General features: G+C 42.6%; 2 protein-coding genes across 7 annotated transcripts in view; one reads left to right on the top strand and one right to left on the bottom strand.

Moving 5' to 3' along the window:
- The window catches only part of LOC119496380 (retinol dehydrogenase 13), a 12,241-nt gene extending 1,354 nt beyond the window's left edge, over window positions 1-10,887 (bottom strand). Inside the window, exons 1-7 of one of the 3 annotated variants that reach the window (XM_037783643.1) lie at window positions 10,854-10,887; window positions 5,439-5,599; window positions 3,249-3,383; window positions 2,664-2,855; window positions 2,412-2,573; window positions 1,694-1,813; window positions 613-817 (exon numbers count right to left, since the gene is read on the bottom strand). In XM_037783643.1, the coding sequence (XP_037639571.1) occupies window positions 613-817; window positions 1,694-1,813; window positions 2,412-2,573; window positions 2,664-2,855; window positions 3,249-3,383; window positions 5,439-5,580 (956 nt within the window). In that variant the 5' untranslated portion in view covers window positions 5,581-5,599; window positions 10,854-10,887. Of the gene's footprint in view, window positions 1-612; window positions 818-1,693; window positions 1,814-2,411; window positions 2,574-2,663; window positions 2,856-3,248; window positions 3,384-5,438; window positions 5,739-8,072; window positions 8,212-10,853 lie in introns of those variants that run through there. The other 2 variants (XM_037783641.1, XM_037783642.1) reach the window with 2 other exon arrangements.
- Window positions 8,199-27,188, top strand: pogzb (pogo transposable element derived with ZNF domain b). 4 transcript variants are annotated; one of them, XR_005208683.1, is made up of 20 exons: window positions 8,199-8,329; window positions 11,001-11,116; window positions 11,362-11,439; window positions 11,537-11,766; window positions 12,772-12,856; window positions 12,948-13,124; window positions 13,199-13,312; window positions 14,757-14,967; window positions 15,144-15,298; window positions 15,658-15,758; window positions 15,835-15,981; window positions 16,190-16,324; window positions 16,399-16,586; window positions 16,823-16,972; window positions 17,104-17,163; window positions 19,456-19,568; window positions 21,494-23,134; window positions 23,583-23,619; window positions 24,165-26,230; window positions 26,802-27,188. XR_005208683.1 is itself a non-coding variant. In XM_037783525.1 (19 exons), exons 2-19 carry the CDS (start codon window positions 11,005-11,007, stop codon window positions 26,107-26,109), a joined length of 5,676 nt encoding a protein of 1,891 aa, XP_037639453.1. In that variant the 5' UTR covers window positions 8,199-8,329; window positions 11,001-11,004; the 3' UTR covers window positions 26,110-26,781. The 4 variants fall into 4 exon arrangements, 2 of the variants coding, with proteins under 2 accessions (XP_037639453.1, XP_037639452.1); XR_005208682.1 differs by lacking the exon at window positions 26,802-27,188 and adding an exon at window positions 26,572-26,781; XM_037783525.1 differs by lacking the exon at window positions 26,802-27,188 and having other exon boundaries at window positions 14,760-14,967; window positions 24,165-26,781.

Genomic DNA, 27,188 nt, shown 5'->3' with positions numbered 1-27,188 from the left:
GTTCCTGGCTGACTAGCATATTAGCAGTTAGCTCACCAGCTACTGTAGTTCACAAACTATCCCTGTAGGTACTCGATACGTCACCAAACTTCTATTTCATGAAGACATCTGGATACATTTATATTAGGGCTGTCAAAGTTAATGCGATAATAACACGTTAACGCAAATTCATTAAAGAAATAGAGTGAAGATAATGGTATCATATGAAACTAGAAAACCTAAGGAATCCATTGGTACCAACCATGTCATATTAGCTTGTCGTGACGTTGTTTAAATAACGCTCCAAACTTGCGCTAAATTTTGGCGAGAAAAAACTAGCATGACCATTTTCAATGGCCCAAAATCTCCCTTTAAGGTACATTTTGAACAGATAAAAAATGTGCAATTAATCGTGATTAACTATGGAGAATCGCGATTAATTGCGACTAAATGTGTAATTAATTAATTCATTTGTAGTTTTTATTTTGTGTAATAAAATGTTGAAAAGTCATTCTGGTGATGTCACTGTATTACAGAATAATATGCACCCATTATACACTCTGATGACTTAGCTGTGATTACAGCTAATGAAAAAGCTGAACTAAAGGATGCAGACTAAATCAACCGCCCTACCTGAAGTATCGTCCAGATTGGCCCTCCAGACTTGGTGTCACGGCGCAGTACACGGTGGTCTGACTGCCCTGACGGGGAGTCTTCATGAGCAGCAGGGAGGGGAGGCTCAGCAGCGCCCCCAGCAGGGGGAACCAGCCCTGAACGTGACGACCCAGTTCGGTTCGGATCACACCCGGGTGTAGACAGAACGACGACACCCCAAAGCCTGAAGACAGACACTGAGGTCAGTATCAGGAGGTAGAAAACACAGGCTACTGTCAGTCCATTCATAGATTTTTACTGGTGTTTAGTGTTTGTGGGGACCTCTGGGTGTGTCTGGTGTTCAGTGTTTATGGGGACGTCTGAGTGTGTTTAGTGTTTGTGGGGACCTCTAATGCTGTGTTCAGAGTGAAGCGAATTTTCTAAATAGAGTTCGGAATGATCAATGCCAGGCTATGCTAACATTGTAGCTGCTCCATCAACATTAAACATAATGTCATCTAGACATAAATACGGCATCAATGTTGTTGTAAACGGATCAAAATGATGCTGAAATAACTACATAATGATGTTGATTTGTAAAAAGTCTGAATTCATGCTTTGTCAGGTCTGTCTGCAAGACGACAAGCAAACAACTTTTAAAATGCTTGTTTTCTGAATGGAGTTTGGATGGATCAGTGCCAGGCTAAACAGCTGCTCCATCAACACTCATAACATAAAGTCATCTAGGCATAAATACGGCAGCGACGTTGTTGTTTCTATCATAGACAGTCTGTGGTTTATACACAGAGTTTGGTCCGGTCTCTGTACAGATATGATGTACTATCGTAGCTCTGGGTGACCAGACACATACAAGATTTATTTCTTCCATTTCTGATTCAACAACATCAGGACGTCAGGACGTCAGGAGGACAATCTCAACGCTGATAGGCTTTCACCACACAGCGTCGCACGGTGCAAATTCGCATCTATTCGCCTCTTTGCATTGAATTTGTATGTAATCGCGATAGGTTCGCTTTGCTCTTGGTGTGAGCACACCATTAGTGTGTCTAGCGTTTAGTGTTTGTGGGGACCTCTGAGTGTGTTGAGTGTTTGTGGGGACCTCTGAGTCGTCGGGCGAGTTCTCTGGAGAACAGGACGTTGGCCAGTTTGCTCTGTCTGTAGCTCTCAAGAGAACTGTACGTCTTTTTGCTGAAGAACAAGTCGTCAAAGTCGATACGGCCTGAAGAAAAAACATCAAGACTGAATCAAAACAAACATCAGAAACATCACTACCAACAAGTATAGAAGCAAAGACACATTTATGATACTGACACGTTTTGTTCAACAAGATAATCTCCACTAATGAACACCAATTTATTATTTATGAAGTGTGAATACAATCGCCAGATGTAAAAAGCTAACGTTAGGCTATAAACCAACTACACCACAGTCACATGAGTGCGAGTGTACACAACGAGGCTGGAAAGGAGGACGAGTCAGCGTGATGACGTTTAGTAGTCTCACTTAGACACCTGTTAGCAACCTCCTTTTTTAACACACGTAAAAGCTTCAAAATTCACGAGTGGGATATTTATCGATATATTTTATATCGTAGAAAAAAACTTTAAAATCTCTTCAGCTTGTGTTCACCACAGACCTTATTTCAGACATCTAACTAAAAACCCATTGACTTCCAGACAAGGGAACAGGAAGTGATATCGTGCTGACTCATTTCTGTTTAGGACTCATTCCTGCAGCCCTCTTTTAGCTTTCACCTCTAATCAATATAAATTCTTTGTCACAGAGAAACATCAGGTGTCAGAGGTCAGAGGTCGTACCCCCCTTGTGGGCGATGGACGACACGGTGACCACACGGCTGGGGGCGGAGCTCTTCAGCTTTGGCAGCATCAGATTGGTCAGCAGGAAGTGACCCAGATGATTAACAGCCAGCTGAGTCTCAAAACCGTCTTCCGTCAGCCATTTTGGACACATCATCACTCCTGCAGACAGATAGGTAGAGAGAGACAGGTAGAGAGAGACAGACAGGTAGAAAGAGACAGCCAGGTGTAGATACAGACAGGTGAGCTCACCTGCATTGTTGATGAGGATGTCCAGTCTGTCTTCACTGTCCAGGAAGTCTTTAGCAAACTGTCTGATGGAGTAAACGGAGGCGAGGTCCAGGTGTCTGATCACCACGTTACCGTTTCCTGTCGACTGACGGATCTCCTCCGCCGCACGCTCCGCGCGGGTCAGGTCCCTGCACGCCATCACAACCCGGGCCCCTGCAACCAATCAAACACACCCATCATCACTCGGGCCCCTGCAACCAATCAAACACACCAAGTCTCCAACCGGGTGGTGACAGGGTGCGTTTGATTCAACACACACACAGGAAGTATTAATCCTTGTAATCGGCTCAGGTGCTTTCAGCTTCTCTGAGATTTACTGAACTTTACTATGACCTCTGACCTCTGCTGATGTCATCATGCTGCCGGAGTATGTGTAAATGAAGCATGTGATCTTAAATCAGCACATTTTTGTGTAAACATGTATGGCCCCACAACGTCACTGTAACAATGTATGTCCCCACAACATCACTGTATACATATACTGTATGTCCCCACAACATCACTGTAAACATGTATGTCCCAACGTGAGTAAAAAGAAAAGACAACCTCTGCGTGCCAGGTCTCTGGTGGTCTCTTTGCCGATGCCGGTGTTTGCTCCGGTGATCAGAACCGTCTTTCCATCCAGACGTGCCGAACAACGACACACTCCACCTGCAATCCACTTCCTCAACACCGCCACACCTGCACACACCGTCACACAACTTTGTTGTTATAATATATATAACATACATAATTAATATAATATATATATATTATAAGTAACCTGTGTTTGTTGACACCCCTCCATCATCCGTCTTTCTCTCTTTTTTTTTTACAACACTAGCTCTGAGCGTATCATATTTACCTGGATGCGTTTACTTTGCATTCAGTACAGACCACATGGCGTTCAAATCACACACTTAAAGCAAGAACGGATTTCTTATTGCACGGTTTTGCCATGCACATTATCGTGTCATTCACCAGCCCTCACGCATAGAAGTTCGTGAAATAGTCACAAAATTTCATGTATTGATTTGTGTACATAGACAGGAATTTCACATTTTTTTCCTGATGGTCAGCACGAAATCTATTTGTATTTAATCCACGTAATTGGGAAACGGTAAGCATAGAGAGCGGCGAACGCCGCGTAGGGAGGAGGTCTGGGAGGATGGGAGGGTCTAAAAACTTTCACCAGGAGACAACTGTTGGTGCCTCGTGTGACACTAGAAGTCAACGTTGATTTATTTGTTTGTTGCCTAAACCTAACCAGGTCGATCTTTTCCTAAACCTAAGTAGTTTGTTGCCTAAACCTAACTAAGTCAATCTTTTTCTAAACCTAAGTAGTTTGTTGCCTAAACCTAACCAAGTCGATCTTTTCCTAAACCTAACTTAGTAGTTTTGTTGCCTAAACCTAACCAAGTTGATCTTTTCCTAAACCTAACTAAGTAGTTTGTTGCCTAAACCTAACTAAGAAGTTTGTGGCCTGAACCTATTTTAGTAGTTTGTTGCCTAAACCTAACCAAGTCGATCTTTTCCTAAACCTAACTAAGTAGTTTGTTGCCTAAACCTAACCAAGTCGATCTTTTCCTAAACCTAACTAAGTAGTTTTGTCGCCCTGAACCTGACCAAGTTGATCTTTTCCTAAACCTAACAAAGTAGTTTGTTGTCTAAACCTAACCAAGTCGATCTTTTCCTGAATCTATCTAAATAGTTTGTTGCCTAAATCTAACTAAGTCGATCTTTTCCTAAACCTAACTAAGTAGTTTGTTGCCTAAACCTAACCAAGTCGATCTTTTCCTAAACCTAAGTAAGTAGTTTGTTTCCTAAACCCAACCAAGTTGATCTTTTCCTAAACCTAACTAAGTAGTTTGTTGCCTAAACCTAACCAAGTCAATCTTTTCTTAAAGGTACTATACGTAACTTTCATTAAATCCTTGTTATTAATGACACTGGTGGCAGTTAAGTGAACTGTAGTCAGCATCCTGTTGCACGTAGGCGCAAGCGATCATCCTGGGCATCGGCCAAAACAGTGACGTGACCTTACATTATAATCATATATCACCGTTGCTATCTGTAATGTCCAATCTCCATGATATCAAATAGCTTGCCATTTGCAAATTACTTCATCAGCTAACATTACGAAGCAAAATCATCCCGAGTCCTTACATAGAAATCAGTCCAAAGGCTGTTATAGGCAACAGAGAAAATCGGGGAATGTCTCAGTTTTACAATCTGTTCACACAATGGCAATACAAAGTGATTAATACATGTAAATTGTTACATACAGTACCTTTAAACCTAACTAAGTAGTTTGTTGTCTAAACCTAAGTAAGTAGTTTGTTGCCTAAACCTAACTAAGTAGTTTTGTTGCCTAACCAAGTTGATCTTTTCCTAAACCTAACTAAGTAGTTTTATTTTGAAGACTGGAGAGGAAAATCACGTCACCTGTTGCTGGACATTCGTAGGGAAAAGCACAAGAAAAATACATTGTTTAAAGTCGTGCTGAGCATCACGAAAAAAATTTGAAATTTGCGTCTATGTACTGTAATTGCCGTGAGACTGTGTTGTTGTATACACATGTACACATTCTGTTTTTCCACTTACTTATAACTGATTTAACATAAATGTAAAAGTCTAACGGGTTCAACGTCCTGGTACAGAAAATAATAAATAAATGTTTCACATGAAGTAAAAATATAAACGCTCTGTTCTCTGCAATAACAAGTTATTGATCATGATTCAGAAGATAAATCTTACAGATCAGAGTGAGTCCCAGCAGAGCGCCACATCTCAGCAGCAGCCCCCCCCGGCCCTCCTCCATCGGCTCCGGGTCCGGGTCTGAGCCGCCGCTGCCGGGCCACGGTAGCACCAGGAATCCTCCCGGACCTGCAGCTCTCATCCCTGCAGGTCAGAACAGACTGAGGAGAGACCAGGACCCAGAGGACGGGGGAGGGGACAGATTAACTGAGATTAGAGCAGATTATCCAGAACATAGCTGCTCTGTGATCAGTTAGGGAGCTCATGGACAGGAAGGATCACTGGATCTACAACATGTCTCTCCAGGAACTACACATTTACTTTAAGATTACTACTACTATTACTATTGTTATTATTACTGAAAAGTACAAGTATACTTGGTTTATACTGAAAAGTATACAGAAAAGTATAAATACATTTGGTTAAGTACTATAAATTCACTTATAGGAAACTAACAATTATACTTGCAGTAAAAACTATTAAACAGTAGTTTACTGAGAGTATACTTTCAAGTGTACTTTCATAAACTAAAAAGTGGGCTACAAGTATATAACTAGTAAACTAACAGTATACCTATATAAATTCACTTGTAGTATAGTTCATATTATAGTTGCAGTACAAAATACAACTTGGATGTAAACTAGTTGTGTACTCAACGTCTTACATTTAAAGTATATTGTATTTAAAGTATACTTTTATAAAATAAAGATTTTGTCCCAAGAAACATTGAAGTAGTACACTTACAAGTATACTATTAGTACATTGATATTAGTATATTAAATAAAGTATACTTCAGAATATACTTGAATTATACTTAACTTTATTTCTTTTTTGTAAGAAGCACCAATAATTAAAAGTAAAAGTACTAATTATGCAAAAAAATCTATATTAAATTATTGTATTTTAATTATTGGTGCATTAATGTGTTCATCACTTTAATTTAATCTATAATAATACATCACCATTTATTATTATATACTGCTGGAAATTCGATCTATAATAATACATCATCATTTATTATTATATACTGCTGGTAGTTTAATCTATAATAATACATCATCATTTATTATTATATACTGCTGGTAGTTTAATCTATAATAATACATCATCATTTATTATTATATACTGCTGGTAGTTTAATCTATAATAATACATCATCATTTATTAGTTGATTAAATTTTGTTTTAATAATCTGAATCTGAAAAGTAACTAAAGTTATTAAATAAATGTAGAGCAGTAAAAAGTACAATATTTCCCTCTGAGATGTAGTGGAGTAGAAGTAGAAAGTAGTAGAAAATGGAAATACAAAGTACAAGTACCTTAAAATTGTACAGTACTTGAGTAAATGTACTTAGTTACTTTTCAAAATACAATAAACACTGTAATTATATATTATTATTATTATTATATCTGGATATGAAGTGATGAAGTGTTGTCTTTCTGTTCAGATGCATCTGTTATTAGTATTGTTTTAAATAAATAAATAAAATAAATGTATATAAGAAAGTAGCAGGACATGGAAATACATGAGTAAAGTACAAGTACCTTGAATTTGTTGTTAAGTACAGTGCTTGAGTAAATGTTCTTAGTTACATTCCTCCACTGATTAACTAGTTTTAATTAAAAGTATGTTACAGTTTGGGCGCTGTTGTGTTTTATAATTTCTGTATTGAATTTAAGATGAATTAAATAGTTATAATGTAATAATCATTAACTGTATAAAAACATCAATCACTCCAATCAGGGAATGAAATTAGCACCTGCCACCTGCCAAATACAGGGTAAATGTTGGCTGTGGCAGGTAAAACTTTCAGGTCACCTTGCCACCATGGCAGACAGAGTTTCCTTATATTAAAAAATTACATGATCCATATTTCTACTGTCTGTTACCACTGACTCAGTGTTTACTAGGGGTGGGAGAAAATATTGAAAATATCGAATATTGCAATGTTGTTTAGTGATACGGCATTGATTCTCAAAAACCCTGTATTGATTTTTAATTAATAGTTCACAAGCAAAGATTAACTAAAGTCAATACTTTATTTTATTTGCAAAGAGAAATGCAAATCCTACTATTCTGATTTCATAAAAAAAATTAAAAATGTTACTCAAATTGTATATATATGGTGGTGTGTTTTTTAATACCATGACCGTTTTTCTAAAATTAGATTTAAAAAAATCACAATATATTGCCTTGCTTACAGTACCACAATATATCGCATTATATTGAATTGTAACCTCTGTATCATGATAGGTGTCGTATCACCAGACAGTCCTGGTGTTTACAATTCTAAAGCGTTCTGCATAGATTTCGGAAGTGGCAGACAAAGAAATTGTGTGGCTAGTAGAAATGTTAAGTGACCTGCCACAATGGCATGTGAGGAAAAGACTTAATTTCAGACCCTGACTCCAGTACTTCATCCTGTAAATCTGTTTTATTAAATACTAATTTGAAGATTTTTTCCAGTCTCGTGACGTCACTCTGTAGCTCCGCCCCGCTACAAAACAACAAAAACAAGATGGCGTCGTGCCCTGAGACTGTGGTGTTGTTTTGGCGCCTCTCTGGCTCTGTGTTGTTGTGTTGTTGTGTTTGTTAGTTGTGTTGTTGTTGTTGTTGTTGTCTGTCCGGTTTACCGGAGTTCCGCCGCCCGCTGCGGAGCTTTTTAACCCTCCAGCCTGAAAACCCGCAGCTCTCTGCAGCTGGAGGGAAACTCCCACCGACCAATCAGAGGCCGCGCTGTCTGAGCCGGAAGTGACGTACAACCGCTGTGAGCCAATCCACTGCTCTGACGCCGACAGCAGCAGGAAGTCCCGCCTCCAGCCTCCTGAACCGGAACGCGCCTGAAGAAGAACCGTGCGAACCCGTCGGTGCTCTGCAGCTCCAGCGGCAGGTAAGCCCAGCGCGGCACGGCTCGGTCCGGTCCAGCTCGGTCCAGCCTGGTCCAACCCGGGTTAACACGCAGCTCCGCTCCGCTGGCCCGCCAGGTAGCGCTCGGTGTTGCAGCCCGCTGCTGCCGGCGGCGCGGTGCGGCGGGGCGGTGCAGACACACACTGTTGTTTCCAACGCGACGCGGCCGACGGTGCGCGCCGCGGCGGGTTGAACCGCGCTGTCAGCCCGGTGCTGTGGTCACAGTTACCCGGGTTCAGGTCTAAATGATCTAACTGGACCCTCTAATGTGTCTGTACCCGCCCGGGCTGAAAGTTTCCTGCTGCCGGGACGTGAGCGCTCCTCCCGCGGGGAAACGAACACAAAGCCCAAGGAGGAGGAGGAGGAGCAGCGGAGCGCCGCCTGCGGCCGCAGCGCAGCACTACACGCACACTACTGTCGTGTTGCTTTATATATCACGTTACATTACATTTACATTTACTTTATTTATTTATTTAAAACAATACTAATGACTGATGCACCTGAACACAAAGACAACACTTCTCCAGATATTTAGATCCAGATATAATGATAACAATATATAATTACAGTGTTTATTGTATTTTGAAAGTAACTAAGTACATTTACTCCAGTACTGTACAATTTTAAGGTATTTATACTTTGTATTTCCATTATACTTCTACTCCACTACATGTCAGAGGGAAATACTGTACTTTTTACTTCACTACATTTATTTAAATAACTTTAGTTACATTACACATTCAGATTATTAAAACAAAATGAAATCAACTAATAAATTATGATGTATTATTATAGATTAAACTACCAGCAGTGTATAATAATAAACGCTGATGTATTATTATAGATTAAACTACCAGCAGTCTATAATAATAAACGCTGATGTATTATTATAGATTAAACTACGAGCAGTCCATAATAATAAACAGCGATGTATTATTATAGATTAAACTACCCGCAGTATATAATAATAAACGCTAATGTATTATTATAGATTAAACTACGAGCAGTCCATAATAATAAACAGCGATGTATTATTATAGATTAAACTACCCGCAGTATATAATAATAAACGCTAATGTATTATTATAGATTAAACTACCAGCAGTATATAATAATAAACAGCGATGTATTATTATAGATTAAACTACCCGCAGTATATAATAATAAACAGCGATGTATTATTATAGATTAAACTACCAGCAGTGTATAATAATAAACGCTGATGTATTATTATAGATTAAACTACCAGCAGTATATAATAATAAACAGCGATGTATTATTATAGATTAAACTACCAGCAGTATATAATAATAAACGCTGATGTATTATTATAGATTAAACTACCAGCAGTATATAATAATAAACAGCGATGTATTATTATAGATTAAACTACCAGCAGTGTATAATAATAAACGCTGATGTATTATTATAGATTAAACTACCAGCAGTCTATAATAATAAACGCTGATGTATTATTATAGATTAAACTACGAGCAGTCCATAATAATAAACAGCGATGTATTATTATAGATTAAACTACCAGCAGTATATAATAATAAACGACGATGTATTATAGATTAAACTACCAGCAGTATATAATAATGAACGCTGATGTATTATAGATTAAACTACCAGCAGTGTATAATAATGAACGCTGATGTATTATTATAGATTAAACTACCAGCAGTATATAATAATAAACGCTGATGTATTATTATAGATTAAACTACCAGCAGTATATAATAATAAACGCTGATGTATTATTATAGATTAAACTACCAGCAGTATATAATAATAAACGCTGATGTATTATTATAGATTAAACTACCAGCAGTATTGGTAATAAACGCTGATGTATTATTATAGATTAAACTACCAGCAGTATATAATAATAAACGCTGATGTATTATTATAGATTAAACTACCAGCAGTATTGGTAATAAACGCTGATGTATTATTATAGATTAAACTACCAGCAGTATATAATAATAAACGTTGATGTATTATTATAGATTAAACTACCAGCAGTCCATAATAATAAACAGCGATGTATTATTATAGATTAAACTACCAGCAGTATTGGTAATAAACGCTGATGTATTATTATAGATTAAACTACCAGCAGTATATAATAATAAACGCTGATGTATTATTATAGATTAAACTACCAGCAGTATATAATAATAAACGCTGATGTATTATTATAGATTAAACTACCAGCAGTATATAATAATAAACGCTGATGTATTATAGATTAAACTACCAGCAGTATTGGTAATAAACGCTGATGTATTATTATAGATTAAACTACCAGCAGTCTATAATAATAAACGTTGATGTATTATTATAGATTAAACTACCAGCAGTATATAATAATAAACGGCAATGTATTATTATAGATTAAACTACCAGCAGTATATAATAATAAACGCTGATGTATTATTATAGATTAAGCTACCAGCAGTATATAATAATAAACGTTGATGTATTATTATAGATTAAGCTACCAGCAAAGCGTCCGGTAGTCGCTTTCAGTCCAAAACGGCGGAAGTGTAGCTCTGCTGCTGGGCGCTGATGTTGCAATTGGCTTCCACTTCTTAATAATGTACGTTCTTTGTCGTCTTGACGCTGACAGTTTCTCATGGTTTCCGTAGAAACATGGATACAGAGTTGTTTATGGAGTGTGATGAGGAGGAGCTGGAGCCATGGCAACAGGTGGATGACAGTGTGGAGGAAGACGAGATGGACTTTGACAGCTACTGCGAGCCAGGTGAGAAACACACATGTAAGGGATGATGTATAGTGAGCCGGTCATTGTTGTGAAATAAACCCCCACAGGGCGATCATTTGACACAATAACGCTCCTCCAGAGTCCAACATCAGAGCTGCACCCATAGAAACGGTCTGTTATAATGAAATAACAGACCGCAGAACGCCATGATTAACCAATCAGAATGGAGTATTCAATCAAGCCGTGTAATGACCAAGAATAACAACACTTGTCTGTTTCTCTAGTGGAGGATTCTCCATCTCCTCTTCCAGCCACTGAGACTCCGCCCCCCAGGACTCCTCCACCCATGCCACCTCCGACAGGTATCTGAGTGTGTGTGTGAGTGTGTGTGTGTGTGTGTGTGTGTGTGTGTGTGGCAGGGGGGGCGTTGTTCTCAGTCTTTGTTTTCTTGCTCCTCAGCTTCACCTCTCGTTCAGATCATCTGCTCCTCTGTGAGGCCTCCTCCTCCTCCCTCCATCATCACCTCCTCCTCCGTCTCCCACCTCACTGCTTCCTCCACACCTACTGCAGCCCCGCCTCTGATGCATCAGGCCACGCCCCTCATCCTGACGCAGACGGCAGGTGGGACGTACCTCCTCCCAGCAGCCCCCGGGATGCGCCACGCCTCGCCCATCCTCCTCACCACGCAGGTACACAAAATAAACACACCTTTATGTTAGTGTTCATACACACTTATTGAGCTCATGTAGCGCTAGAGCTGTGATGATTCACCTATCTCCTGATTCTATACTATCAAGATATTTGGGTGTTGATTCTTAATGTATTGTGACTTTTAAGTATTGCGATTCGATATTATGATTTATTGTGATTTTTGTTAACTTTTTTAACACTAGACCATGGGGAAAAGTTGAATCATACACTTCTAGGGACTTTTACTTTGGAAAATATCTAAATTAATACAATAAAAATGTTTGATTTTCAGCATGTATGTAGTCAGAGATGTCCTGAAGTCAAATATGTCAGTCATTGTCAGGAATTATTTATTCCAATTTTTATCCAGCAACCCAAAAATCAAAGAATAAAGACATTTCCCTCACAAATTAGTTGCGTTTCCTTTTAATTTATAAGGGACATGTAATGTTTTATACTTCTGGTGAATATAATCCAATCAATCTTATTTACATATATGTATTTTGTATATACAGTTCCCTTTGTTAACACCTTATTTTGAAAACCAGACGTAGTCCCTCGTGTCTACTTCCTCTAACTTCTCCAAGGTCGTCTCTAGCTCTCCCGTCAGCTCCGTTCTCTTTATACATCCATGGTCAGCTCCATCGCGCCGCTTTAATGCATTTAACATAAATGTCAGTATATGGATGCTCTACAGTTGTAGCTTCGGCCCATTTGACCACGGAGATGAGAGTGACGGCCGGCTCGACCGCACATTTTCTACTTTCTCGTTTCGGCTCACTGCGGTTTGTTTTGGTTGACAGATATGGAACTGATATGACGTCAAATTTATTGATTCTGGCGTTAAAAAATCTATTTCAAAATCGTAAAAAAACAAATTGTGATACATAGGTGAATCTATTTTTTTCCCCTAGCGGTCATCAGTGTGAGTTGAGTCATGTGTTGATATTTTACTCTAATGGAGCTTCTGTTCATGTCTATGATGTCATGTGTTCACTGTACAGGGTTTCCCGATGATGAACCGCGGCACTCCTCTGCTGTTCAACCTGCAGCCGGGTCAGACGGTCCAGCCTCTCACCCTGATCCAGTGTAGGACACCTGAACTCCATCACACATTAATCAATAAGAATTATGATTATTGATCTGGTCGCTCATCGCTGCAGTTTCCTGTCCCCCACAGCGCAGTCGTTGGGTCAGTTGGTCCGGCCCAGCTTGGGTATGTCTCCGGTCCTTTCCCAGGGCCAGTTGGTCCAGACCAAACCAGGCCCCACCCCCTCAAGAGGCTCCACCCAGCCTGGCTTCACCGCCATGCAGCTGCCCACCACGCTGACCATCCGCACCAGCACGCCAGGACCCGGTAAGTCAGACTATCTATATCTGATCAGAACTGATTGATTCATTGACTGATTACTGATCGATCTTTTTTTTCAGTTAACCTTCAGATGACCCAGGTGGGCGGAGTCAACTCCTTGAAGCTGGCAGGTTCCCCTGCCCTCCCCTCTGGCTCGGCCAATGGAGTCACCAGATTCACTCCGTTCAGCAGCGGTACGAGTGCAATATAACGGCTTCAGTTCCCCGTCAGAAAGGGCTGTCTGACGGCAAGGTAAAGGGCTGTGGACGGGAGCAGCAGAAAAACAGATTTTAGACACCTAAAAAAATGTATATCAGTTTAAGCGTACTCTATATTTAGAATATTTTCACCTCTTTACCTCGCCATCAGACAGCCCTTTACTTCGCCATCAGACAGCCCTTTACCTCGCCATCAGACAGCCCTTTACCTCGCCATCAGACAGCCCTTTACCTCGCCATCAGACAGCCCTTTACCTCGCCATCAGACAGCCCTTTATCTCGCTGTCAGACAGTCCTTTACTTCGCCATCAGACAGCCCTTTACCTCGCTGTCAGACAGCCCTTTACCTCGCCATCAGACAGCCCTTTACCTCGCCGTCAGACAGCCCTTTACCTCGCCGTCAGACAGCCCTTTACCTCGCCATCAGACAGTCCTTTACCTCGCCATCAGACAGCCCTTTACCTCGCTGTCAGACAGCCCTTTACCTTGCCATCAGACAGCCCTTTACCTCGCCATCAGACAGCCCTTTACCTCCATTACTCCATTCACAAAAAGAGTAATTTTTTTTTAAATAATTGACCCATTTTGTTAATTTTTGCATATCAGCAGCATGTTATCAATCGATAGTCAGACGACGGACACTACATACTGACCTTGAACGCATCTGGTCCGTCAGCTCAGAGTAGCAGGAGCAGGAGGCAGAGGATTTGTTGTCGAGGCAAAAAGCAAACGCACCAGCACATGTTGACCGTAATCTTTCTTGTAAAATGTCCGGTGTAATCGGTGACACCGGTGTTGTCACAAGTTTATTAACCGGTGGGAAAATTATCCTCACTGTCACAGCAATACCAATGACCATTACAGGCATCGTATGGTACCGTCGGTAATGTAAAAAAAAAAGAGTACCGTCACCTTTTTAGAATTTTGGCATCGACTTGGTACCGAAGTATCGGTTCTCGTGACATCCCTACAGGGGAATAGCTAGCCACATAGACTGGCGTACTCACTGATACCCGATCCCGAATTTTGGGCATTATTGGACGCCTTTCCGCAACTGATATCGGACCAATTCTAATCATTCCAAAGAGATATTCACTCAAAACTAAACGTTTACAGTTTGTTTGTGTTACTTTATTGCGATACCAGAATTATTCATATAGTCCTTGAAGTTGATTATGTGAATCCTCTGGTTAATGCTTCAAAACCACTTATTTATCCAGCGATGATCCAAAAACAAAGTGGTTTTAGCTCCAGAATTCATTATGAGCTGCTGGACTTTTATTGTGTAGGGTGCAGGAAGTGTTGAGGGTCAGCATCGAGCTTACTTCATGACAGCTGGCCCAAACTCGTACAGTACGACTTCATTGTGTTGCCATGGTTACCACTCTCCATGACAGTTTCTGTGCGTCACCCGGTACAGCAGCTCCTGGCCACGCCCCCTCCGTCGTCACCACCTACAGTGTGACCTCGGCGCCGGCCTCCGACCCCCCCAGGGTGGTGATGAGCGTGGAGGAGTTCTACTACGGGACGTTTGAGGGCGACCTGAGTCTGAGGAAGCCACTCCCACTGGGGATCAAAACCTCCAGTTTCTCCTGCCAGGTGTGCACATACCTGGCCGAGAACAACCTGAGGTGGGACCAACGAGCACCTGGACACACCTGGACACATCTGGGCTGTGTGGATGCAGGTGCAGTGGTCTGTATGTTCACCTGTGTGTGTGTGTGTGTGTGTGTGTGTGTGTGTGTGTGTGTGTGTGTGTGTGTGTGTGTGTGTGTGTGTGTGTGTGTGTGTGTGTGTGTGTGTGTAGGTTGATGCAGCACATGCTCCACCACTCAGAGCTGATTGGAGGAAGAGGAGCAGGTGATGAGAGGAAGTGCTGCAAATTCTGTTACCGACAGTTCTCGTCTCCGGCTCAGCTGCAGAGCCACCAGGACCAGGTGCATGGCCCCGCCCTCTCCTCCTGTAAGAACCGTACCTGCTCAAACACCTGCAGATATAACACTGATGTGTTCCTGGACTTTACTTGGGACTTTTTTGTCTTCTTTTGGGACTTGTCTGACTTGAATTGGCATGCAACTTTACCAGGACTTGACTCAGGGCTTACCTGTCTTTAGTAGGACTTGACTCAGGGCTTACCTGTCTTTACTAAGACTTGACTCAGGGCTTACCTGTCTTTAGTAGGACTTGACTCAGGGCTTACCTGTCTTTACTAGGACTTGACTCAGGGCTTACCTGTCTTTAGTAGGACTTGACTCAGGGCTTACCTGTCTTTAGTAGGACTTGACTCAGGTCTTACCTGTGTCTCTCTCTCTCTCTCTCAGGTATGTGTCGTATTTGTGAGTGGGCGTTTGAGAACGAGCCGGCCTTCTTGAACCACATGAAGTCCAACCACAAACCAGGAGAGATGCCCTACGTCTGCCAGGTGAGTCCGACCTCTGACCTCTGACGTCATTAACCTGTCTGTCCTCAGGCCTCGTTAACTCAGGTGTGATCTGCAGGTGTGTTCGTATCGCTCGTCCTTCTACTCAGACGTCGTGCAGCATTTCGCCAGCTTCCACAGAGACTCTCGCTTCCTGATGTGTCTTTTCTGCCTGAAGGTGACCAGAAACCCCGTCAGCTACCAGCAGCACCTGATGAGACATCAGGTAATCACTCACACCTGTCTCATGTACATGTTTGTTCCTGTAGTCAGTGGGGGAAGAAGTATTCAGATCCTTCAGTAAAAGTACTAATACCACACTGTGAAAATACTCCACTACAAGTAAAGATTCCTAGAACCGCCGTTGTTTTTTTGGTTCAGTATTTTCACACCAACCCGTCTGTCTCTGTGTCCCTTTGTCTTCTGTGTCTCAGGTGAACCAGGCCTTCCACTGTAACAGGTGTCGTCTTCAGTTCGTCTTCCTGAAGGACAAGATGCAGCACAAACTGGAAAACCATCGCAGCTTCCGTCGACCTGCTCAGCTGGAAGGACTGCCGCCAGGGTCAAAGGTCAGCTCATTAAACCCATAACCCCTTACAACGATAGTCAGGACTCGAGTCCTGACCCCGTCATGTGTCTCCAGGTGACGATCAGGACTTATGGAAAGATCAGGCCTCTGACGTTAGCAGGGACCCGGCTGCTCCAGAGCCCCGCCTCCCTCATCCAGCCAATCAACATCAAGACAGAGAAGTCGCCGATCCAGAAGAGCCCCCCCTTCCACAAATCACCTCGATCACCAACCAAGAGACCGGCCAACCGCAGAGTCTACAGGTGAGACCCTGAATAATAGAGATCACATCAACAGGTCAAACCCAGAATATTAGAGTCCACGTCAACAGGTGAGACCCAGATAAATAGAGTTCACATCAACAGGTGACGTGGTAGTAACTGTACCGAGGTAGACGTGTTAGTACCTGTACTGAGGTAGACGTGGTAGTACCTGTACTGAGGTAGACGTGGTAGTACTTGTACTGAGGTAAACTGTGTCCTGGTCTGGTGTCGTGCAGGAGTTCCTCGTATGACGGAGACCGGTTGGTGTGTTTGGAGTGTGGAACCAACGCCTCTGATTTCTCGGCTCACTACCCGACTCACGTCCACTGTCTGCTGTGTCCGTACAGCAGCTGCTGCTCCAGAGCCTACGCTGCACACATGATCCAGTAAGAGCACACAGTACTGCAGTAATACTCACAACACTGCAGTAATACTCACAGTAATGCTCACTGTACTGCAGTAATAGTATTACTGTCAGCTCAGCTGATTGTGATTCTTGTTGTTGTTGTTGTTTCAGTCATCACGTACCGCGCTCCAAAGAAAAAGTTCTTCCTCTGCACAGACTGCCTCCTCCATGGTGAGACCCTCTTCTGATCAATCACTGATCACTGATCAACCACTAATCAATCACTGATCAATCACTGATCACTGATCAATCACTGATCCATATGTCCCAGCTCTACTATTTTTACACACAAATTAAATATGTCATTAAATGTAGCAAAAATAATATAAAAAATAAATGTAGCCATTAATTAATTGATAAAATGTGACATAAATTGATAATTCAGTTTTAATTTGCTTTTTTATTTATTTAGCCTCCTCATTTGCATAATGAGGCAGAAAAGTATAAAGGAGAGAATACAGAAATCAATACGTTTGGGGAAATGAGGGGTGAAATGCAAAGGGAAAATCATACAGAAATAAATAAATAAATACATAAATAGGTACATACATTTAAAAATAAATATAATATAAATGCGAAATGAATGATGCAAAAATAAATAAACAAATAAAAAATGAATGCATAAATAAATAAATTTAAAAATTGATGATATTAAATAATATGAATTAATGAAAAATAAATACATACGTAAAAAATGGAGAATTCAAACAGAAGAGTAAATAAATAAGGGAATTAATACAAAAATAAATAAATAAAAATGCAATTAAATCAAATATCAATTTATGTTACATTTGATCAATTAGTTAATGGTTACTGTACATTTTTATATATATATTATATATATTTTATTTTTGCTACATTTAATGACATTTATTTATTTATTGAGTCATTTATTTATTCATTTATTTTTTATTTTGGCAGGTTCCGTCCTCCATAGTGGATAGAAAAACAGGATAGAGTCAAATTAAATAGAAATAATCAGATCTTATCAATAATTATCAGACTTTCTTATCGTCTCTAGCAGGACTTCAGATAGAAACTCTTCAGCTGTCACTTTTCTTCTTTACTAAACGTTACTGTCCATCACAGTGTGACTGTTAATCTTTAATCTGCTGTTAATATGCAGTGGCTCTGTCTGACCTGCAGGTGTCGCTCTTCATCACTTAAACTCCTCCATCATTAATGAATATGACATTAATGAATATGAAGATATGTGAATGTAAATGGGTTCTATGGGTACCCACGACTCTCCCCTTTACAGACATGCCCACTTTATGATAATCACATGCAGTTTGGGGCAAGTCATAGTCAAGTCAGCACACTGACACACTGACAGCTGTTGTTGCCTTTTGGGCTGCTGCCATTTTATGATTTGAGCATATTTTTTATGCTAAATGCAGTACCTGTGAGGGTTTCTGGACAATATTTGTCATTATTTTGTGTTGTTAATTGATTTCCAATAATAAACATATACATATGTTGCATAAAGCAGCTTATTTGCTCACTCCCATGTTGATTTAGAGTATTAAATACTTGACAAATCTCCCTTTAAGGTACATTTTGAACAGATAAAAAATGTGTGATTAATTTGAGGTCAAATATTTTAATCAATTGACAGTCAAAATTATTTTATTTATTTTTTACTTTATTATTATTTTTATTATTTACTTATTATTTTTTATTTTATTTAGTTATTTTTTTAATCATTTTTTATTATTTATTATTTGTTTTAAATGTATTTATCTTTTTTTTTTAATTAATTTATTATTATTATTTATTTATTTATTTTTTTAAAGTTATTTTTTGGGGTGATTTTTAAGCATTTATTGATAGGACAGTGGATAGAGTGTTGGAAAGGGGGAGAGAGAGAAATGACATGCGGAAAGGACCACAGGCCGGATTCGAACCCGGGTCCACCGCTGCTAGGACTGAGCCTTGGCGATACATGGGCGCTCGCTCTACCGACTGAGCTAACCAGCCGCCCTATTTTATTTTTTTAATTATTATTTTATTTTGGTATGAAGCAGTGCAGAGGACAAAACCGGGTCACAGCCGGAACATGGCGCAACGAAAGTTGAACTGAAGGCGCCCTACACACCCCGCCATCCAGCGTTAAAGAGCAAAGCTCTACAGATATTGAGCTGTTGTCACAACTTTATTAACCCTCTCCTAGTACCAGATATTTAGTAGTCGATATCAATACCGGTGAAATTCCACAATTTTGATACCACGGTAAAAATCAAAAGTAACGGCGTAACGGTGGATCTTCTATACGACGGTATGGTGGGTTGAGTCTCTGTGTGAACGGGGCTACTGAAGTGTTTTCTGGTAAATAGTTTAAACCTTTAGTGAATAATCAAAGTTAGTTGCTGATTGATTTGCTGAAAATGTATATGTAAATATAATAGTTTTATAGTTATTATGTCCCTGAGATGATGACTGGAGGTGTCTCCTGTGTCTCAGTGTGTTCCTGCTGCAGTGCTCTCACTGTGACTTCACGCCTCAGACCGCTGATCAGATGGCTGATCACCTGCTGATGAACCCAGAGCACTACAGCGCCACCTGTCGGCCCCGGAGTAAGACTGCACCACACACTGAAGGGTTAACACACTAATTAATCTCCTCATCTCTTCAGAGAAAGAACCATAAACTGGGTTAAACAGAGAAAATTAATACTTTCGGTCTTCGTCCTCCTGTCATCACTGATGTCCTGACGTTGTTGAATCAGAAATGGAGGAAATAAATCTTGTATGTGTCTGTGGTCACCCCGAGCTACGATAGTACATCATATCTGTACAGAGACCGGACCAAACTCTGTGTAGAAACCACAGACTGTCTATGGTAGAAACAACAACGTCACTGCCGTATTTATGCCTAGATGACTTTATGTTGAGTGTTGATGGAGCAGCAGTGCCTGGTACTGATCCATCCAAACTCCACTCAGAAAACAAGCATTTTAAAAGTTGTTTGCTTGTCGTCTTGTGAACAGACCTGACAAAGCATGAATTCAGACTTTTTCCTAATCAGCATCATTATGTAGTTATTTCAGCATCATTTTGATCTGTTTATTGATATTAAATCACAGCACAATCTGTTTATTTTGGGTTCATGCCTCAGTAGTGACGTGTGGCTGCTGGATACAGTCAGTGTAATGGTACTGTATGTGAATACAGCTCGCCGCCGGGTGATGTTATGAACCCAGACACGACGGCGTTTGGTTTTCTGACATATCTGGGACTTCACCGACATGTACAAAGCAACAACAGTGGTTATTTCTTCCATGGTTGATGGAGGAAAGAATATTTGTTGGTATCTATGGAGACAAGCTCCTCCTCCTCTCCGGCGCGTCTAGAGAGAATGAACACAAATGATACCGGCGGTCCGACTCACAGAGTAAAGCAAGGCGAAAATTCACTCTTGGTGTGAACACAACGTAACACAAACAAACTAACTGATCGATGCAGCGGTAGAACAACAACTCCTGTGTTCTGAGAGCTAAAATTCCTTTTTTTGTGAATGGAGTCTGGTGGCTTTGAAGACAGCAATATAGTGGCTGATAGAAAGGGCTGTCTGACAGCGAGGTAAAGCAGTGAAAAAATTCTAAATATAGTGTACACTAATACTGATATAGATTCATTTATGTGTCTAAAATGTGTTTAGCTACTGCCCCCCGTCCACTGCAGTACATTGCTTTGCTCTAATCTCCATTTACTGTAGGTAATACACCGACTACGGTGAAGTACCTCATGCTTCTAAACATCTGAACTTTCCCTTTGAGTCATAAGTCATGTTTTCCTTGGTGTGCGTCTGATAAATGATTCCTGGCAGCAGCAGCAGACTCACTTTATCAGCTCTGTTATATAACACAGACTTCCAGCTGGTCACATGTTCACTTGTCTGTTTTTGTGTCCAAAGTAAATATTTCAACTGATAATCAACGCTGGTGTCGACCTGTTTTCACAGTTTAACTTTAACCCCCTTAGACCCGCGATCCCGACTGACTTTACTGTGTTTCAGAGGCTCTAGTAAGTTTTAGATCTAGAGTGAAGATACTGGTATGATATGAAACTAAACTAGGGTCCCTTGACCTCTGACCTCAAGATATGTGAATGTGTGAGGGTTTTTGTCTGAAAAAAAACAAACATTTTGTGGACATTTCTTTTAAACATTTTTCAGACTTTTTTTTTTCTTTTTACTTTTTTCGAAAGTTTTCAAGACTTTTTTTTTCAAGACTTTTTTTCAGACTTTTATTGAACATTTTCCAGACTTTTTGTGTTGGAAACTGTAGTTTTATATGATACCAGTATCTTCACTCTAGCTTTAAAACGGAGCCCAGTTCAACTTAAAAATCACAAGTTGCGTTAATGCATTAAAGAAATTAGTGGCATTAAAACGATATTGCGTTAACGCGTTGTTATCACATTAACTTTGACAGCCCTAATTTTCTAGAAATAATGATAAATTGTGTTTAAATTTTGTTTTAACTTATCTTTGTTTTCAGCCTACGTTGAACCGGACATCCAGTTCTGCCAACATGAAGAGCAGCACTCCTCAAAAGAGAAAGAAACGGTCCAGAACCAGGACCTGCCTGATCCGTCCTGGAGGTCAGCAGATTGTTGGAAACATCCGTCAGAGAGCTCTGAGTCCAGCATCGTCTCGTTCACACAGAGCAACGGGCCGTGTCACCTCCTGTCCAAGAACACCGACGCCATTGACTTCTTTAACCTGGTCTTCCCCGCGGCACTCATGGAGCTAATCACCAAGGAGACCAACGCCCACGTCAAGACCTGCCAGTTCCTGGGCTCCAGCTACCCAGATTGGGTCCCCGTCACCATCCACGAGATCAAAGGTTTCATCGGCCTGGTCATTCTGATGGGGATCCAGAACCTTCCCGACCCGTCGCACTACTGGTCCTGGAATCACTACGACAACAGCTACACCTTCTACCGCGCCATGAGCTTCAAACGCTTCAAGCAGATTGCCGCCAATGTCCGCATGGGCAGCTTTGCCACAGACGAGTATCGCGGCACCAGCGACCCCAGCGACTCGCTGCACGTCTTCAGGCCGATGCTGAAGATCCTGGGCGGAGCGATGTGGAACGCCTACAGGCCGAACTGCTGCCTGTCCATCGACCGGGCGCTGCTGCCCGGCCTGGAGGAGGAGAGCCACGCCAAGGGGGGTCCAAAGACCCAGCCTCAGGTTTGGCTGCTCTGCGACTCCAAGTCCGGCTACTGCCACCGCTTCTTCATCCAGGTAGGGGAGAAGGTGGGCCAGGAGCCGGGCTTCACGGTGGTGCCGGAGCTGGTGAAGGACATGGAGGACAAACAACACCAACTTTATCTGGCTAGTTCGCTCACATCTGTCCCTCTCATGCAGAAGCTTCTAGACCAGGGCATCTACGCCTCCAGCTCCTTCCCTCCACCCAACCCCATCCTGCCCAGAGCGCTGTGGGACGAGGGCCGGCTGGACAAACCTGGGGACTTCCTGCAGAGACAGTTTGGCCCCTTGCTGGCCACCCGCTGGAGGGACACCAAAGAGATGGGCTGCCTGTCCACTAATGCAGCTCCGGGTGAACTGGACACTGTTTGGAGGAGGTCTCAGACCAAAGTGGGCGAACTGGACCCCATAAACCGTCCCATGGCGTTCCGCCTCCTGCAGGAGAACATGCGAGGCGTTGACATCTGTAAACAGCTGCTGGCCTGCAACCCGCTGGGAGGAATCCCTCAGGACCGACACTGGCGAGGCCTCTTCTGGTTTCTGATCAACCTGAGCATCGTCAACGCCTTCATCGTGCTGCGGGAGAGCCGCAAAGAGAACCCACCCGTCTGGGTACAAGACGGCCTCTTTACTCAGGTCAACTTCCGCAAGCGTTTGGGCAACCAGCTCGCCAAGTGTGCTCAGAAATACTTTGAGACCATGGAGATTGCCAGCACCCGCGTGACGAGGGTGGAGGTGGCGAAGCAACCAGTCAACCAAAGACACAGGATGGGGAAGATCAGCAGCATCTCCAAGAGATGTAAGAGCTGCCATCTGAAGAACATCCGCCATGAGAGCGTGTACGGCTGCCTCGTCTGTAAAGCCAACCTGTGTAAACAGCCGAGCTGCTTCTGGGAATATCACGGCCTGTCGCCTCTAAACAAAGGTCAGTATTTATACAGGTGATTTCAAACTGTTAACACGGTTGTTTATTACTAATTTTATTGGTATAGAGAGGTGAAGTCCCGCCCCTTCCTGTAGACCACCATGGGACCTTATTTCAGGAAAAATATTAACCGTAGTCAACGGAGAGAAATAAATATTTATTGATCCTGTTTGAATTGCTCCATGAATCACAAAGATGATGTTTGTACATTTAAAAGATAATTTATCAAGTCGACAAACTCAGACTTTCTGGACTTGAATAATTATGTTTTAAATGTTCAAACATCATCTGTTTGATTCATGGAGCAATTCAAACAGGATCAAATCTCTCCGTTGACTACCGTTATTTTTTCTGAAATAAGGTCCCACGGTGGTCCACCGGAAGGGACGGGACTTCACCTCTCTGTAACTTCGCACAATTAAAAATGGATGTTTGATGTTTTTAACAGGATCAACAAGAGTTGGATTCCTCAAGGACAAAATAAGGTAATCTTTTCACAAAATGTATTCACATAACATTTATTTCTCTAACGTATTTGATTTCCTGTCCATTTTGGAACACTTGTTTTTGGGTGCAAGTATTACAGCTTTGGCTCTAATGATAACTTGAGTTGAAGAGTTGACGGAAACATGAGCAATGTTTTGTAACCCCGTGTCCTAACTGGGTGCGAGCATCAGACTATCGCGCCGCATCACGTAGCATCGGACGCTCTGTCCACACTGAATACGTTAAATATGCACTTCTGTTACGTCATGTAAGCAAACCACGTACATATCAGCTGTGTGCTCCAGATCAGACTGGAGACATAACCACTTCAAAGACGGGTTAGTAGTACTTGCTATCTACGTTTGTAGCCCACTTTTTAAACAGAAAACACATGTTTTATATTGTGATATATACAGATACAGTAAACGGGGAGTTAAGCTGATTTTGCTGCTGACTCTCGCGTCACATCAGATTAAGACACGGTGTTGGAAGTTGTTGCTGTGCTTCTATCTTGTCAATAATATTGACATTTGGTTCTCTGTAGTGGAGCGATCAAGGTGAAGGAGGTTGAGGACAGCGTGGACGGGGCGATGGCACCGGTGGAGGACCTGGACTTCTCTGACAATGAAAAACTGGATGATCTGGATGACGTTGATGAAGAGTCTGAAGATATTAAGGACGATTTTATCAAAGAAGAAAAACATCCAAGTTCTGACCTGCCGTCAACAACGAACGACCACGCCCAACCAGCAACCCTGTCGTCGGCCTCTAAAGAGCGTGATGATTACCTCACCGCCCGTAAGCTGAGGATCGCCCTGTTCGCTCTGTGTGACGGACTCAGCCAAGCCTCCAGAGTGTTTTCAACCAAGACGCAGCTCATCCGGTCCTGCCTGGAGGAGGCCAGGAAGCGTTTGAAGCAGACGGACCAGGAACAGAAGGTGGACGCCGACGGCGGGGACCGCATGGTGGCGTGGGTGCTGTCCATGCGTGAGCAGCAGCTTCTGATCACAGAGAGCAACCTCTTCCACAAAGCCTCCACGCTGAAGAAGAAGGGAGGTTTCAGTGACTCGTTCCGCATCTCCTACAACTGGGCGGTGAGCTTCATGCTGCAGCATCGGCTGGGCGTTCGGAGCGTCGGCAGGGCGCCCACGCTGGCTCGCACTCTGCCGCTTTCCATGGAGGCCAAGATCAAGTCCTTCAGGGAGTTCACCCAGAAGGTCATCCAGGTCAACAAGCTGTCAGAAAGCACCGTGGCTGCGATGGACGAGTTGTGTTTCTTTGTGGATTTGAGGTTGGTGCAGGACAAGCCTCGCCGTTCAGAGGCGCTGGAGCTCACCGGGTCTTTACCTCTGGTCACCGTGTACCTGACAGTGCTGGCCGACGGCACCATGTTGCCTTCCGTGGTGCTGGCGAACAGGCAGCTGGCTGAGAAAGCCCTGCCAGACTTCATCCTGCTTGAGTCCGGCCAAGAGAGTCTGTTAGTGGAAGAAGCCTTGGATATCTGGACTAACAAGGTCTGGCTACCGCATGTGTCCGGTCCGGCTCAGCTCAGTAAATCACTGCTGATCCTTGACCGACACCGGGAACACATGGGAGATTCGTTCCTTTCCTCCATCAGTGGATCGGGTACCCTCCCAGCTGTGATTCCTGCAGGGTGCTCCTTCCGTCTTCAGGCCCTGGAGATTTGCGTGAAGCCGGTTCTACAGCGCTTCCTACTGTCACGCTGGACAAAGTTCGCCGCCGGAAACCCGAAGGAGTTGGAGGAGACGTCGCCCCACCAGCTCCAAGCAAACGTCGCCCAGCTGCTGGTCGATTGGCTGGTTGAGGCCCTGACACAGCTCAACAAACTCCCACAGCTTTGGAAGAAGTCGTTCCACCTGACGGGCCTTCTGTCGGGGCAGAAAGAGGAGGACCAGGAGGTGGAGGTGGAGAAGGAGGAGACAACGAGTCAGAAACCAGAGGAGTCCCAGTTGGACCTCCTCAAGACCCTTACAGAGATCCTGCTGGGGGCTGAAGCTTTGGAGGCCGATTCTCCGGAGCAGCTGGAGCTGGAAGACCAAGAGTACACCCAGGAGGAACAAGAACAAGGTGAAGGACAGGAGGCATCAGAGGAGCAACAGGAGGACCAAGAAGGAGAAGGAAAGGAGGTAAAAGAGGACAGGAAGGAGATGGAGGAGGAAGGGAAGGAAACAAAGGAGGAGGGTCAGGCAGAGGACACAGAACAAGAAGGAAAGGACCCAATCAGAGGTGTGGAAGACAGGAAGGAGACAGATGAGGACAGGAAAGAGGAGGTGAAGAAGCTAGAGGAGGACAGCGAGGAGGAAGGAAAGGAGACAGAGGAGGACAGGAAGGAGGTGAGCAAAGAGAGACGAGAGACCAGGATAGTGATAGGAGAGGAGGTCGGTGATGAGTGGAAGATAACGGTGAAGAGCAGGACTGAGGGCGTAGAGGCTGACGGAGAGGAGGACGACAGGATGGACGAAAGCTAAAGTTGTCTGATAGGACTTTTACCGCCGGATATCATCCCTGTAATTTACTGAAACCACAGAAAGCTTTGGCAGCGAGGCGAAGTCGAGCTAAGATGAGACAAGCAGGTTGCAACCAGCCCAGGTGAGCTGTTGAGTTTTACCCAAATATGATATCCGCCTTATTCTCGGGGGCGTTAGTGTAGAAATGATTATGGGCGTAACTTCCGGTGAGGTACTGTGGAAGTAAAACAATCGCACCAGGAAAGAGGATTAGTGTATCGTTACCATGGAAAACACCGGTTCAGGTTCAGTGACACGATGCACCGGAAGTCACGCCCATAGTTCACGCAAGGCCTCATGGAATAAGGTGGATATGAATGAATAAGTTGTACTTCATGATCCGGTCCAGATATGATAACGCACCAGAACAGAGCTCAGTGAATCTGCTGTTGTGTAAAGACTGTAATGATTTTTTATTTGTAGAGACGTTGGAGGGTTACCTGTTCACTTCAATACAGCGGTGTTGGTTGCTGCTTGTTTATGACGTTTATCATGTGGCACATTCACAGAAACCAGCTGGGCTAAAAGCCATGAACGCACCACATGATGTAAATTATATACAGCAATTATAACCCTGATTGTGTCACAACAACAAGTGTTCGGTTATGTTTTAATAAATGAAAAATATGGACATCATTGTGTCATTCATTCAGACAGAAGCGACTCTTCAGTGGAAGCAGAAACCAGCAGAGTGAGATTCCTCCGTGATGGGATTACGGATGTCACGAGAACCGATACTTCGGTACCAAGTCGATGCCAAAATTCTCAAAAAGTGACGGTACTCTTTTTCTACAGTACCAACGGTACCGTACGATGCCTGTAATGGTCATTGGTAGTGATGTGACAGTGAGGAAAATTTTCCCACCAGTTAATAAACTTGTGACATATTGCCAAATAGGTGCGTTTACCTTTCACTTTGACAACAAATCTTCTGCCTCCTGCTCCTGCTACTCTGAGCTGACGGACCAGATGCATTCATGGTCAGTATGTAGTGTCCGTCGTCTGGCTATCAATTGATAACATGCCGCTGATACGCCAAA

Source organism: Sebastes umbrosus, chromosome 11 (assembly GCF_015220745.1).
Source record: "Sebastes umbrosus isolate fSebUmb1 chromosome 11, fSebUmb1.pri, whole genome shotgun sequence".
NCBI lineage: Eukaryota > Metazoa > Chordata > Actinopteri > Perciformes > Sebastidae > Sebastes > Sebastes umbrosus.
This window is presented reverse-complemented; position numbering and strand designations above follow the sequence as displayed.

Coding starts and splice junctions, on each gene's coding strand:
- pogzb (XM_037783524.1), top strand. CDS start 11,005: ATGGATACAGAGTTGTTTATGGAGTGTGATGAGGAGGAGCTGGAGCCA. Junction 11,440..11,536: donor ACCCATGCCACCTCCGACAG/GTATCTGAGTGT, acceptor CTTGCTCCTCAG/CTTCACCTCTCGTTCAGATC. Junction 15,299..15,657: donor TGGCCCCGCCCTCTCCTCCT/GTAAGAACCGTA, acceptor TCTCTCTCTCAG/GTATGTGTCGTATTTGTGAG.